The 15126-nt window shown below is 47.7% G+C and overlaps 1 protein-coding gene across 5 annotated transcripts; it reads right to left on the reverse strand.

Annotated features, from left to right (window-relative positions):
* Positions 1-1341: 1341 nt before the first annotated feature.
* Positions 1342-13206, reverse strand: ENTPD2L (ectonucleoside triphosphate diphosphohydrolase 2-like). 5 transcript variants are annotated; one of them, XM_004945791.5, is made up of 9 exons: positions 13028-13206; positions 10845-10962; positions 9298-9448; positions 8407-8566; positions 7065-7292; positions 5795-6067; positions 5151-5246; positions 4150-4274; positions 1342-3117 (listed from the first exon to the last, which is right to left on the reverse strand). In XM_004945791.5, the coding sequence occupies exons 1-9, from the start codon at positions 13139-13141 to the stop codon at positions 3075-3077; spliced, it is 1308 nt and encodes a 435-aa protein (XP_004945848.2). In that variant the 5' UTR covers positions 13142-13206; the 3' UTR covers positions 1342-3074. The 5 variants fall into 5 exon arrangements, with proteins under 5 accessions (XP_004945848.2, XP_004945847.2, XP_015135163.2 ...); XM_004945790.5 differs by having other exon boundaries at positions 4150-4278; XM_015279677.4 differs by having other exon boundaries at positions 1342-3120; positions 4150-4278.
* Between the last annotated feature and the right edge of the window lie 1920 nt (positions 13207-15126).

The raw sequence follows: 15126 nt of genomic DNA on the forward strand, positions 1-15126 counted from the left end.
AACTGCACTGCAGGCACCGAACCATTATTTATCTCAGTTTGTGTGGTAATTCATTGGTATAGTCTGGATGGGAAGTATTGGCTGGGATTCTGTGCTACTTTGGAAATACTATAAACTGGAAGAAAGACAGGGAGCTAATATACTCCTACTAACATGCTGACATGAAGTTTAAGCTACTCTGTCAGCAGCAGGTCAGCTAACCTATTGTGTTTCTGGAGCTTTGGATTTCTTTCTTATGGATACTTGCTGACAGTAGCAGAACTGCATTGACATGTAAGAAGGCATTACCTGCCAGAAGAACTCTCCCATGGCTCAGCCCATAGTGAGAAGGGAGGGAGCTATGCATAAGGAATTTACACACAGATTAAAAATCCTCATTATTAATCATTTCCACAATTAACTATTACGCTGTAACCAAAGGCTGCAAGTATCTTTGTTTCAAAGTAAGTGAGATAATCTAGAATCTCTTTTTAAGTAGGTTTCTGCTGTCCAGGTAAGCTGGGGATTAGTTCTGCACATTCACATGGTGTTGACATGACAGAGCTGTTTCTGTAGAAAGTTGGTAGAAAGGAGCATGTTATCTTTATTGGCTTCCTTTCTTCTTGTAAGTTCCCAATCTTGCATTTTATTATTTTTATGGCTGAGAATCCACTTCGGGGCTTTTAAAATACGAATCTAGCTCAGTGTTTAGTGAATACACCTATAATTGTTTATTTCTGCTATGTAGCACTTTTAGTACTGCCCGTTTGAAGCCTGGTTTACCCTGGCTGCTGGGGCTGCCTGTTGGGATGGGCAGCACTGTCATTATATGAGAACAAATTTGACTACTCTCATCTGGTACCACAACATACAAGCCATCAGCCTACAGCTGAAGACATCAGTGGCTGTATTTGGAAGAAGAGTGGTGGCAAAGGAGAGAGTAGAGCTACCACTGGTGTGTGGTAGCTGTTTTATGATTGCATTTTCAGGAGGATTGAAGTCTTGAGGATTTCCCCTGTGCTGCTGACTCCCTGATAACCTCAGTTTTTCTTCTGTGCAGGCTTGTCTGAATCCCTCCTCTTCCTTCTTCAGATGGTTTGAGCAAAGAACACATCAAAGATGTTGACGTGTCTCTCATCAACTAAATACCAGCAGCCAAGTTATCTAAGGTCATTTTCTGCCTCCCTGCCACTGGGAAGAAAGTGCCTTCAGGGGTTCTCATTGTGTACCCCAGAAGTACACAGCATAACAACTCCTGAGTAAACACAGGCACAGTCAGCATCCCCCATCCTCGCCTCTGAAACAGTTTGTATTCACAATAAAACCCCTGCTTTGATCTCTTGCCAAGAATAACACAGACAGTCTATTCAAACATCTTTAATAACATGATATAATTAAAAATATCTAACCTGCAACTCAAAGAAATGAATGTGAAGCTTGTTTCAGTCTGTTTCCACACCCCTCCAAACTTGACTGACAGGTTCCAAACCTTCATTAGTTGACCTGAAAATTTATGAACACACCAATATTAATAAGTGGGGGTGGGAGGGGTGGGTTGTCCTATATGTGAATTAGGAACACAAGGGATTAATAACCAGGTTTGAAAGGATTTGGGTGCCATGGTAGCTTTAAATATCCTGCAAGGCAAATCACTGCATCTGTGAGCATTTAAGTTTCTGTTTAAAGTGGTCTGCAGTGAGTTGAAGGCACTTGTGCCTTGGGCTTTAAATAACTTGTGTGTTTAAGTCTCTGAAGCATTCTGAGAGGTGAACTCTAAGTGCTTTAGTCAAAGGTCAGCATTTGTTTGAATCCATCCATTTTCTTCACAGTAACATGGAGAATTGTACAGCAGCTCCTGTTAGAAGAACAGAGCAGACCAGAGAAGCTGGAACGGCTGCCAAGTCCCAGAGGAATCCTGAATGTTGGACTGTAAAGTCGATTTGGTCACAGTCTAACATGAAAGTCATTGGGCTGACAAGTGGGAAAGCTGCTGTTCCTAAGTCTGTTCTTGCCTGAAGGACAGTGTTAGATATCACATTCCAGGGGCAAGGAGACAAGCAGTTCAGTGCAAATGAGTGAGCTGGTGTAGTTTGGGCCATCATGCACCCAATTTTAAGTGTGAGATTAAATACCTTAATTTAAATCCTGGTTAAAGTGTTTAAATTGACAGTTTTAACCCTGAGTTACCATGACTCAGCTGAGAGACGGGGACTCAGCTGTGCGTCTGTGCCCTGGATTTCTCCTTTGATGTTCTGTATGTTTTGTACAGAGCAAGACCAAAACCCATTGCTTTTGAAGGATTCAGTCAGCAGGAGCATTCACTGGGTGGGATGCATGGATGTTGTCACCGAGATGGAAATACAGATGAGTGGTGGCAGAAAGAAAATAGACGTTTTCTTCCTTGGAGTGTACAAGTGAGTTGGCAGTTGTATTCTGATTGTATTTTAAAGCTGTTCCAGTCTCCATTAGTGGTGTGTTGCAGGCATCTTCCCACGTGTGGGCAAAGAAGAGGACAGAGTGCCTTTTTAAATATCACTTCTCCTAATTAGACAGGATTATTCAATATTAACTTTACAGTAGTGCTCCTGGCCCGCCTCCTCCTCAAGGGAATGTTTTCATTAGGTTGACACAAGTAATTGCAGTTGCAGCTCAAGCAAGATCTGTGCAAGCTAGTCTCATTTGGAGAACATATAGCTTGTAATCCACTGTGATCCTCAGGCTTCCTGCATGGCAGAATCTGTTTTCTCGATGTACAGTAGTGCAAATGGTTGCAAGCTGAAACAAGGTACTGAGACTCTCGAGTCCTGCAGGAAAACCACTTGCATCCTCCAGGGATTTTCACTTGTGTGATTTCTATATATACTCTCTTAGCTGCCCTCTGGCAAGAGTATCTAGTCCTGGAATAAGTCAGTTGTCATCAAAAACACTGCTGTTCCTGTTACTGGAGCTGTTCTCCTTGACCATCACTCGGTATGAGATGCGCATGAATGAGCCAGTGAGCAGCACCACGAAGAGGATGAGGAGCAAAGACCAGACACCTGAGTCAATGCCCTTGAGGAAGGTTGGGCTGTCCTGGGGGATGGTGTTGGTCAGATTCAGCAGGTATCCAAGAGTCCACATAGATGATGTGTCACCAATCTACTGACAGGAGAAGGAGAAGAGATCAGAAGAGAAACTGTAGAACAGCTGTGCTTCTGTGAATAGGCCTTAGACCTTGCATTCTTTAATTGAGACTGACCCAAGGGTTAGGCTTGAAATGAGCAGCTCTTCCTCTCTTAGGGCTCCAAGTGCACTACTACACCTTAATTGCCCTAAACAGCCTCACCTGAGGTTTCTACCCACCCCTCTGCCTACTGCCCTTGGAGCTCCATTTAAGCTCTGCCCTGAGCAGCTCTTTCTTTTCTGAGTTGGGGTTACCTGTGTGCTGTTTTTACTCCTCCTCTCTGCCTGATTTTCCCTGGTTGGATCTCTGTTGTAAGTAGTTTTGCTTGTGGCCCTATTGGCTGAATGAACCTTAGACTGATGTTGTAGGGCACTTGTTTCTGCTTTTTCAGTTTGAATTTGCTGGATGGACCCTGGCCCTAACCTGTTACGTTGCTATGTTGCTTTTGACTGGTGATTGCTGTGTGGCTGACTGAATTGGTATTACTGATGCTGCCCTGCTCGCGTATGAGGGGTGTCACACTTTTGTTAGTGAGCTGAGAAATTTAGGAGTAGGTTTTATTTTGTGAATGTGAGGATCTGGATCAAATCTTGCTTTCCTTAGGAGCTCCAGATCCTGGAGCAGCTGCCTTCACTAGCTGCAAAGCGTGACTGGTTTAAAGGTGATTGCGGATGTAGGGCAGAATCTTTTGGCTTAGGAAATATTATCAAAGCTTTGTCTGTAGCCTTAAGTGGTGACAAAGCAATCTTCCTTCTCTTGCTTCTTGGATGTGGATTCTTAAAGATAACATTGCTTCAAATAAGGCTTTGACCCATCTGTTTTTCATGAGTGGAATCCCTAGCTCTCTGACATTCTTTTTCTTGCTTATAACAAATGTGAATTTATTTTGCAAAAATATCTTTTTGGAGAAACCTTGTTGGTTAGGTCTGGTAACACTGGAAACAGTTTGGCTTTACTGAAATCATCTCACCCTTGTGATTGAACATACCACACAGTAGATAACTGACCTGGAATGCAGCCTGAACAGACTGATTGAAGTCAAAAACGTATCCCTTTGTACTGAGGTGAAAGATGAAGGCAGACACAATGCAGTAATCAGCAAGTGCGTCCAGGCTTGTCTGGGACTCCTTGGCTAGCTGGTGTTGTTCCCAAAGGAAGAATGAAAGGAGGGGGAAAAAAGTAAATATTCAATAGTTAAATTTCAGGCATGTTAAAAACGCTCCCTTTCTGTCTGGGACTGGCTGCAGGACTGGAGGAGGGGGTTTCAGTCCTGTCCTATCGCACTGGGCTGTGGTCTGGAGACCAGTGCCACCACTCAGTGCCTTTTTCCCAATCTCTTTAAGGGACCTGGCAGTTTGAAGAGCTTCAGTACTGGCAGCCAGGTCTCCTACAGCTGCATTGCAGGTCAACTGCTTGGTATGACTTTGTGCTCTCTAACTAGGCTGAGCTAATGCTGCAGCCTGTCTCTCAATGGGATCGCTATTAAGGCCTTTCCCTTCTAAACAGAAGAGAAAACTTTAGGGAACTGCTAATGGGACTTTGCTACCCCATTAGCAAACCCTGTAAGAGCTGGCCAGTTCAGATGTCAGTAAGGAAAGGATGTCTGGTTGTTGTATGCTTCAAATGAAGGTGCCCTCATAAGACACCAACTGAGGAAGAACTTCTGGAAACCCTGTGGCTTGGTCTGTGTGAGCCCAGATGAAGTGGGATAGGCCCCGGAGTCTGAGCAGATATGTTCCTTACGCTGAATGAACAGAGGATAACAGGAGGATGAAAGTGTTGTGCAGGAGTGAGTAGACAGGCTTCCTATTTACTCCTTTATGTGCAGTATAAGGTATGTGTGGCTTCTCATCTGATTAAATATAAGTGTACCAAGAGTAGCAGCTGAGATTGGAGAGGAAGGAAAATAAGCCTGTGACTTACAATTCTGTTAGTTTTGACCCATGTGGGCTTTTCCAAAAGGTTCCTGGCTTCCCACTATCTCTGTACAATAAATTATTCCATTTACCTCTTTGACAGACATCTCACAAAGCTTGTTGACTGCCTGACCCAAGTCAGGAGAGGGTGCAGTTTTCTTCAGGAAGTCCATGGCCTCAGACATCACCTACAATGGCAGCAAAAACAATTGTCACTTCCTCCCTCTGGATGCTTCCTCTGAAATTCACTGTCTTTAGGATCTTGCGCTGGTCCTGGCTGAACATCCTATTGATAGATCCAAGGTTTCTGATACAAACACCTGTGGTGGAGCATCTTGGATGTCTGCTCATAGTGGGAGTGGACCTTTTGTTTCACCAAGGACTTGGTATAGGAGGACCTGCTCAGTGTGGCTCCCACCTTGTCCTATCCCTGCTGGATCACGTGAGCTCCTTTATGGCTCACTGAAGCCCCAGCATCTGACAAGCAGATATTGCTGGAACATGAAATGAAAAGGTTTTCTCATTGCTGTTGGTGGGAAACCTGTGGTTCTTATTTGAACATCTGTCCCCAATGACGGGGAGAGGGTGAGAGTGCTTGTGTGGCACTAAGCAGAGCACTGGCCCACTTGCCTAGTAGAGGATGCTGTGGCTGTTCCCTATTTATTAATGACTGAACTGGTCCCATTTCTTGTGTTCCCAGTACAAATTGCCTACCCCAAAGTAAATGAGAACCCACCAGAAACCTGGTTTGGAGGGGCTTGGCAGCTCTTTTGGGCGAATTATTGAAGAAGCTGCAGGAAGAGGAAGAGTTGAGAAGGCTTTGCACAAGTCTCATGCAGGCAGTGGGATTGCTGGTGCCGGTGATATTGAAGACGTGGTCAGGGTTGGGTATATCCACTGTGTCATCACTGACAGTACAAGGCCCTGTGTGCACTGAGTTCCACTGCACTTCCTGGGAGTAGCTGAGGGGCCAGCAGGGGTTAGGCACAGTTTTAGCACTACTTTGTTCCTAGAGAGAGAATAAAACAAGGGCAGAGGTGGTGAGAGTGGAGGTTGGCATCCCAAAGCTTTATAGATAAAATGCATGTGATAAGGAAGATTTGCTTTTTCTAACACCATCTTAGAACAACACCATGTTGTAATTGAGTGGGCATGCTGCAAAAGGTTTATCAAACCTTATCTCAGCTATTCAACTGCAAGACCCAGACTGATGCAGCAGGATCCCAGCTCCTGCTGAGTTCAGAGCGAGCTGCAGCAGTGGGATCTCCTGTGGGAGGCTGAGGAGTCCTGGCTTGTGGGAATCATGGCCCTACCTGCTCAGTGAATTAAGGTACTCTTTCAGAAAGTCAAAGGCTGTTCTGGTCTCCTTTCCAAACATACTCAATTCCTGTTTTGCCCATGTTCACAAGTCTGATCACTGAAACGCAAGGTGATCCTGCTTGTGTTAGGCAGCCAGGCAGGCATGGGTAATTCACTGTTTGATGATGCTTCAGCCCCCATGCTCTCCATTAGCAAGGGTGACCTGGGTGGCATGCAGGTGCCCAGTCCCCTCTCAATTGGCTGCTTGCCCACTAAAGCTGTGCAGGGCTGAAGAAACCCTTTGAGAATGAGTGTTCTTCATCTCTAGGAATTCCCCAGCATAACTGGGTAGCAGTTCTCTGCAGGATATCCAGCTCTCTACCCTGAATGTGCTCCTCTGGAGAGCAACTTTGTGCTCCACTGTATTAAGTAGTGAGCTGAGGATCCTGCCAGTAGGAAACCCAGGAACAGGTGCCTTTGTGTCTGCTTGGAGGGCATTGATTCAGACATCAAGAGCATGTTTGACAAATGCTTGGGGACAAATGCTGGACTTTCCTATAGATATAGATATATTTAGACACTCTCTGCTAAAGACACGGACTGACACTTTGCCTATAAGCAGCTACACCTTATGCAACTGTCATTTGGTGCAAAGGGCTGACATAATATCCAGGACCCTTCCAAGAGCCCTTCAGGCAGATACTCACTTGCATGAGCATGGAGAGCAGCCTGCTGCGGAGCTGCTCTGTGCCGTGGCAGGGACAGTGGTGGGTGTACACTGTGTGTGTCTGCCCATACAGCTGCAGTCTCACTCCCTCCTTGGTTATCTGGTTCCTTTCTTCTACTGTGGAAGTGAGCTGTGTTGAGGTTCCTCCTATGGACAGGACACCTGCTATCCCATTTCTGGAGGGCACCATTTGTCCTCGCCAGTCATACTGACCCAAAAAGAAACAGAAAAGTCGTTCTTCAGACTTGTTACATCTGGGTTTTAGTTAGATGCAAACATTAGTGCACAGAGAAAGCAACTTTCTGGTGCAGTACAGCCCACCTTTTCTTCCCCCACAGGACGCAAGGATGCCAAATCACTGGCTTTGGTGGGAACAGTGGCTGTGCAATGGCTGTCATCTGCACAGAGCTCCCCACAGAGTGAGAGCAAACAAGGCTCACCACGTGGGATAGCTGATCTCAGTAGTGCTGTGAGCGGGGAGAAGATGGTGGTGTTAGGGAGTAAGAGGGAGGTTTCCAGGTGGGCAGACATGGGCTTCAAGTGCTGCCTCTGCTGTAGTACTCTCCCATCAGAAGAACCCTATGGTTTCATCTCCCACAGAACTGATTTTGCCAGTGCTGAAGGTAGTGATACAGGCAGGAAAGCTTACACCGACTGCAGGTGTAAGTGCTCTGTCCCTGGCTTGGAGAGTCTGCCTTGCTGCCAGCAGGGTTAGCAATTTCCTAGTTGGTGTGTGCTTGCTGCAATTTATCAGATCTGCCTTTGACTTCCTTGCTGTGGGGTAACTCAGCTGCTGCTGTCTAGCCTGCTTTTCTTTTGTACTTTGAGTCCTTCACGAAGCGCAGCAGATTGAGAATGCATGGAGTGAGCAAGGAAAATTAAATACACTTTTTTTGTTGTTCAGTGAGTGCCTTCTGAGTACAGACCAGGCCTCCTGCATGGGATACCCAGCTATCCTCTTGCCAGCATCAGAATGAGAGGAACACCTATGGGCTTCTTCCTTGCTTTGCTGTCTACAGGTTGTTGCCTGTATACAGCTGGACTCCAGTGACAATTGCAGAGCACCCTGCAGGCAACAGCAGTGCATCTGAAAGTTGCTCTTAGCTAGAACTGTAGGGACCTGATCAGGGGAGTGAGAACCGGGCTGTTTAAAGTTATCAATGTGAGCATCCTTGATGTGTTGTCCAGACAATTAGGGCAGCTACATGAACATGTGTAGGCAATGCTATATTTCATCCTTCAACTCATTTTTAACCGTATCACATGATGTTCCCCAGCCAGCTGGTGTTGGGTATAACCTGCCTCCTCTAAAAGTCCTTTACCTTGAAGAAGTTCTCCAGAACGTAGTTAACAGCAACCCAGTTGAATGCTTCCTCATCTGGACTGGACAAGATTTGTACCCCCTGAAAGTCAAAGGGGGATGACTTCAGGGCCACAGTCAGGGCTGCAAGGAGATCGTCAGAGCGGGTGGGATGGCTGAGGCTAGACAAAAAAGAAAAAGTAGGCGTGCTTATTGTGCTTTGCCAGGAGCAGTCCATGGTGGGCACAGCTTCAGAACATGTGCTGTTCTCCCTATTTTGGGTAGCAGTGTGGTGAGAGACACAATAATCCTGCTGCTGCTCCCCTCTCCCCTTGCACAACACTGGTGGCAAGAACAGCCTGCACAATAAAAATGGAGATATGATTTGATCAGCTGTGCTGCCATTCAAGAATTTGGGGGTTTAGTACCTTCTGCCTCTGAGGGATGCTGTGGCCTTACCCCACTGACTTTCTCCCTCCAGACCTTGCTCTCACCCAGTGTCTGAAAGCAGATAGTTCCCAGTAATGAGGTGACAGAGCAGTGTCCACAAAATTATGTATCATAAAGTGGATCTTCCCACCGCTGCTCCCAACCTGCTGACAGGAAGCACCTCTGCAGCCTCATGTTGGCTGTCATGTAAACTGAAAACAGCTTCCAGACTGGCAGATGTTTTCCCTGGCCCTCACTGCAAAAGTGACCAGTAGCAAGACTCATCTTCATAGCTGCCTTGGGGGATGTGGTGTGGTCACAGCCATGCCATACTCCCCTTGAGTGCATGGGGAGCTGAAGAAGGTTTACCTAACCAGCAGATTAGGGATGAAACATGGTAGAGCAAACAGGGTGAGATTCGTTTGCAGAATGATCCGCATGATGTGTGCTGATCTCTGGGTGTGGGTTTGTAGCTTGCACTCACTTCAGCTGCCTTGTGCTGGTGGTTGCTCCCAGGTACAGGGGAGTCTGGCTGTGCTGCTCTGCCGGGATCTTGCTCTGGGCCCAGTTCAAACATGCATCCAAGCTCTTTCCTACTTTCTGAGGAGAATGTGAGTAGTTCGAGATTTCTGGACCTGAGGATCAGGGGAAAGAATGGAATTTTCTATGGGAATATGTGGGAGAAGTGAGAACTGTTATTAGAGAGCCTCCAGGACATGCATAAAGACAGGACTCTTCCCAGGTGGAGCAAAGGAGTTCATCCTGTTCTTCCATCTTGCTCTTCTGGGAGCAAACTGCTGAACATGTGAATGCCAGTTTGCATTAACCTAGCCCCGGCTATGCTGCTAAGGTATCTTGTGAGCGACTGAATCAGACGTGTGGCTGCTGCAACAGCTGAAGCTGTCTCAGCCCACAGAGGGGGAAAAGTGTGGCTTTAACCACTATAAATGGTGAGCAAAAGGCCATGCAGACAGCACTGAAACTGGCATGTCAGATCCTTCCTCCAGCCACTTCCTCTTGTGTTGGCGGAGGTGGTTTCTGAACCCTGAGTCTACATGCAGGACACCTCTGCTCTAGAGGAAGTTGGTGGTGTGCAGAGGGAAACTGCATGCAAACCCTGACTCATCTTGCTAGCACGATTCATTGTGGCTTTAAGGGTTGGTTTTGAACCACTACCCAGAAAGAGCCAAGAGCCTTGCTTCCTCATCCTCTGCCCCTCTTGTCTTGCTGGCTGTGTGTCTCCCTCCCATCAGCTTTACTCTCTTGGGCCCTGCATGGAGCTGAGCTGCCACTTGCCTGTGGCCACACAGACTGAGGACTGCCTCTCTCTTCTGGGAAGGAGACTTGCCATGGTCTCTTCCTACTGCTGACAACTTATTACAGCAGTTTCAAATAAGTCTTTGAAGACTGAGCTACAGCTCCTTTTTTTATCCCAGACTGTGACCATGGTACCAATCAAAGGATACACAAGGTTTCAGGGAGCCTGGTTGTATTATTTGTATGTGGTTTGCTTTGCTAGTAGTCTGCAAGAGCATCAATCCCCTGCTTGTTCTCTGGTTGCCTTGCTACTGAGAGTTCAGGGTTTCACAGCATCCTGTGATAATCACATTTCAACATGAAAGCAAGACAGAGAGATTAAAAAAAAGGAAACCCCCAAGCATTAAGGCATGGAGCCCTTTTTGCTGGCGTCTGTGGGGCTGATGTGACTCAAACTAGTGAGGAACACCCCACTATTTTCCAAAATGTGACACCTAAAACCGAACAGAACTCACACTTTTACCATCAAGCCCTGCATAGGGGGTTAGCATTGTCGTGCTTGGAGCACAGTGTGAAGGAGGGAGAAGTTGCCAGGAGCCATCCTGCAGCCAGGCTTCCCTCCATTGCTGTTCACCATTTTCCTGGGTGAGGAGCTCAGCAGCCTTGTCTTGATACAGGAGCCAAGGAAGTTGCAGCAATGGACCATGCAGTTTTCTGTTTTTATCCATCCTATGCTAATCCCAGAGACCAGCAAGCATGAATCTGGCACCTTACCTTGCACCGTACAGGAACTACATTCTTTGATCACCCTGGTCTTGTTTGCCTTGGTGGTGGTCCACTGGTAGATGAACAGGATGGTGCGGGATGGGCCAGCATCCAGAACAAGGCCATACTGGAAAATCCCCAAAACATTTTAGATGAATACAACTGAATGCTCACTTCCTTGTTCTTGTAGGGTTGCTAAGTGTTACATAGGTACCCTGAGTTGCCAGTGTGCCTACACTGCATTATTCGAGTTAGCTTTTTACATTCAAACAAAGAGGTGAAGACAAAAGGTGATGTGCAGGTGAACCAGCAGTATTTCTGAATGAGAAGCAGCAGGAGTAGAGAAATACCCAGAGATGTGTGATTCCTACAGTGGCATGCTCTGTAGCTATTCCTGAAAGCAGGCAAAGGGCTTCCTTTGCAAGCTGAGCCATCTGGAACTCAGGAGAAAAAGGCCCTAGTGCAGTGGAAGAGAGATCTATGCAGTCTGTCAGCTGATTCTGGGACTCCGACTGCTGTTGGGTTGGTTTGTTGAAGAGGGAAGGCTTTCATGAAGCACTCAGGGCTGTGGCTTGCTCCTACTTCTGAAGAACCTGGGAATCTCACATCTCTACTGCAGGGAGGGTAAGATGTGATCCAGGTTTGCTCTGATGCATGCCAAGCCTATTGAAGTTGCATGCATTCTTAAATGCAGTGGTCCCATGGAGACCAAGACGATGTCGCGGTAGAAACTGCAGCAGCTATCAAGAGATTTCTCAGCACCTTGTGCACTGCCACGTTCTCCTGTTGCATAGAAAGAAAGGCCTTTCTTGGTCTCCTTGCAGCGCAAGGTCTGGTCTGTTTGGGTGGCCCAGTGTGGAGCCAGGAGTTGGGCTCACTGGCCCTTGTGGGTCTGTTCCAGCTCAGGGTATTCTATGATGCTGTACTGACTGAGATGAAGTACCTGCAGCCCGTGCTCAAAACAGCCTTGGTACTAGTGTAGGGTTTCAATTCTTCTCTATCCCAGTCTGGGACACCTCCTACATAGGGAATCAGTGCAGGAGATCTGGGAGGTATGTGGTAGTGTATGGCCTAACCTGCATCTTGCACAGAAATATTCATAACTGTGACTGAGTGGGAGGGGAAACCTTCACAGAGGTTTGTGCTGTCAGGAAGGCTTTAGCAGAAGATGGAGCCTGGCTGCAGCCCTGAGCACTGCCTGCACCCTTCTGGGAGCTTCCAGCTTCACTGGGCTCAGTGCTGGGGCCAGAGCCCAAGCAGAATGCGGAAGGACGCAGTCCTACCCAAGCCTGCTGGCATCCTCCCACACGAGTGACAGCTCATATTCCTGGCAGGGACGTGTCAGCTGCACTGGGAGAAGAGGAAACGAATGGTCTTGGCAGAGAAGCTGGGATTTTTTCTCCTTCACAAAACGAGAGGCTGCTGCTGGGAATGCAAGGGGTCACCGCATTGATGCCACAGATCAACGTCAGGGAAGGACAGAGAGCTGCTGGGAAGAACTTGGAGCAATAGGATTTTCTTTTAAATTCAGTCTGGAATGATGGAGTTTGGCACGAGGGAGGGCAGTGTCTCTAAACTTGCGTGTTAACCTACTTCTTTTAAACCACATCATGTAACTGAGCTTATCTCAGCGGCTTTGCATCAAGAAGCACAAGCAGATCTAACTGCTGCATTGAGCAGGCTGAATCTTTGCTTAAAATCAAGAGAGGAAGAGACAGAAGAAGAGAAGTAGGAAATAAAGCTCTACTGGCTTTCGAGAGGGACACAGCTGTTTCCCTGTGCTGAAGCTGTGGCTCCTCACTGCCTGCACCAAGCATCACTGCTGATGGATGGATGATGGTCAGGCTGCTCCTTCCCTGAGCAGCTGGGCACTTGGGCACGAAGAAGGTGGTTTGTCTTTGGTTGGAAAAGCCACGGCATGCTGAATGATGCCCTTCCATCCTCACAGACTTGTTCTGATTCCTCCTCAATCTGTTGTTTCAGGCTAGTAAGTCACTCAGTAGTGAAATGAATGTAAAAAGCAACAACACATCTTTTTGTAGTTCAAATGCCTGGCTTGCACAAGGGAGTAACACAAAGAAACTGGCAGGTTCTCCCCAAGAAGCAGCCCTAGAGCTGAGGACGTTGTCTTCTGCATATTGCCCTGCGTGACCTCCAGTTTGCCCACCCCTGGCAGAGCCATCCAGCCTTACCTTGCTCCTGAGTGGGACAATGGGCACATCTTTGGTGGAGACGCAGAGCAGCACGATGCCTGTCAGTCCTGCCACGATCACCAGCCAGGGGGGAAGGAGCTCACGCCAAGACATGAAGCACTTTATACTTTTTCAGAGGGTGAAAGAGGAAGCAGAGGAGCAGCACAGAGCCCACATCTGACAGCAGCTGCTTTCGACAGGCTTTAAAAAGAGGAGAAAGGCGGGGCCGGGGCCAGACTCTGGCTTCAGCCCAGCCCCAAGCCGCAGGACCACGAGAAGCACATGGGCTGAGCCACGCGTCCTTCGGCTGGCCATGCACTCAGTGCAGCCGTGGCTTTGTGCCACCCCAGCGCTCACTCAACAGCACTGCAACCTCGAAACCGCCCTGGGCAATGGTGTTGAGGTAAACAAAAATGCTGGGCGAACTCTGTTTAATAAGCAGAAAGCAGGCAAACTCTCATCGCTTTGGTATTCCGTGCCTGGCAGTGCTAGCGAGAGCTGCCAAAATTAGAAGTCAGGAAACTCCTTGTAGCTGGGTTTCCTTTTCATCTGAGAGCTGCGCACGGCTCCACTGTGGGCCTGGGGCACTCCCTGCAACACGCCTTTGTCTGTGAGGGGTGGTGTTGGCATACTGGAAGAGGTCTGTGTGTTTGGGTTTCCATGCGCAGGAGGCTCTGGGTGCCTTGCCCTTTGCTATGGGGGCTGCTCAGGCTGTTTGTGCACCCAAGCTGAGTTCGTTATCAGTGCCTGCATGCCCCTTCTCAGCATCCCCATGGGAAGGACAGCCCTGGACTTAACAAAACATGCCCCTCTTCCTCCTTTCCTATGCCATAAAGACATCTCTGAAACCAGAGTTTCTGAAGAAAAATCTCATAGCCGCAGGAGGGATGTTTCCTTCAAGTATTCTGATCTGCTTCCCAGTGATTGGGTCTAGTAATAAAACCGTAGCTGCTCTGAAAGATTTTTTGGCTTGAGCAAGCTGGGCTGTTAATTGGTACAGACCTCTTGTCCCTGTGGCCACTGGAGGCTTTCCCTGTCAGGCCTCTTCCTGCAGAACCAGAAGAATGGCACATGGTGGTGTATTTGGAGATGTGTGTCTTAGTGTTAGAGCTGTTTAAGCCTTGTTTTCCTGCAGATTCAGAGTCCTGTTGAGGTTCTGTGGCTCGCATCAGGGTATTTGTCTGAGGGCTTGTGCCCATGGGCTGCTCATGGCAGTTCATACCGACATCACGGCACTGATAAAGAGGCAACTGTGTGACAAGGGATCCTGAGTCCTGCCCCTGCTTCAGGTGGACTGGGAGGCTCTAAATCCTGAATTTAGAGTTGTTGTTTTGCCAATTGCTGGGCAGTTGCCAGAGGGGTTTTTTGTGATGACTTGAATTTGAACTTCTTTGAACTATAGGTGTGCAAATATTCCTATGCAGCCATGAGGGAAAGTACTGCAATGTGCTTCTGTGCGCCATGTCTGGATAGGTTGCCTGAGGTACAAGGTGTCCGTGTAAAAACTCATAAAAACCTCAAAGTAACCCAGCTGGAGATTCCAGCCAGGCAGGGAAGAGAACAACCTGGGGCATGGCTGCAGATCTCATGGAGAACAAAGTGCAAAAGTGGGATTATTTTTCCACTCTGTAGCAGCTGTCCTGAAAGTTCGGGCCTGTGGAGGCCAAATGATGGCTGTGGGAGGGCCCCTTTCCCTTGTTGTCTGTTGTAAATCTCCCAAAACGTGGCCAAAAGACAGGCATTTGGAGACGAGACATTGATTTATTCTGCACAAGGTGTGAGGTGGGATATTCCCACAAATCTAGTGCACAGTTTGTACACCGGTTTCTGTTTATAATCCAGTAAGTTTTCATGACTCACCTATCTAATATGTAATGATAGGACAAGAGGGAATGGCATCAAGCTGCACTAGGGGAGGTTCAGGTTCATGTTAGGAAGAATTTCTTCTCAGAAGGTAGTCAGGCATTGGAACAGGCTGCCCAGGCAGGTGGTGGAGTCACCGTCCCTGGAGGTGTTCAAGAAAAGGGGAGATGTAGTCCTTGGGGATGTGGTTTAGTGGGCAGTACTGGTGGTAGGGGGACGGTTGGACTGGATGATCT

The sequence above is a fragment of the Gallus gallus genome, chromosome 17 (genome assembly GCF_016699485.2).
Source record: "Gallus gallus isolate bGalGal1 chromosome 17, bGalGal1.mat.broiler.GRCg7b, whole genome shotgun sequence".
NCBI lineage: Eukaryota > Metazoa > Chordata > Aves > Galliformes > Phasianidae > Gallus > Gallus gallus.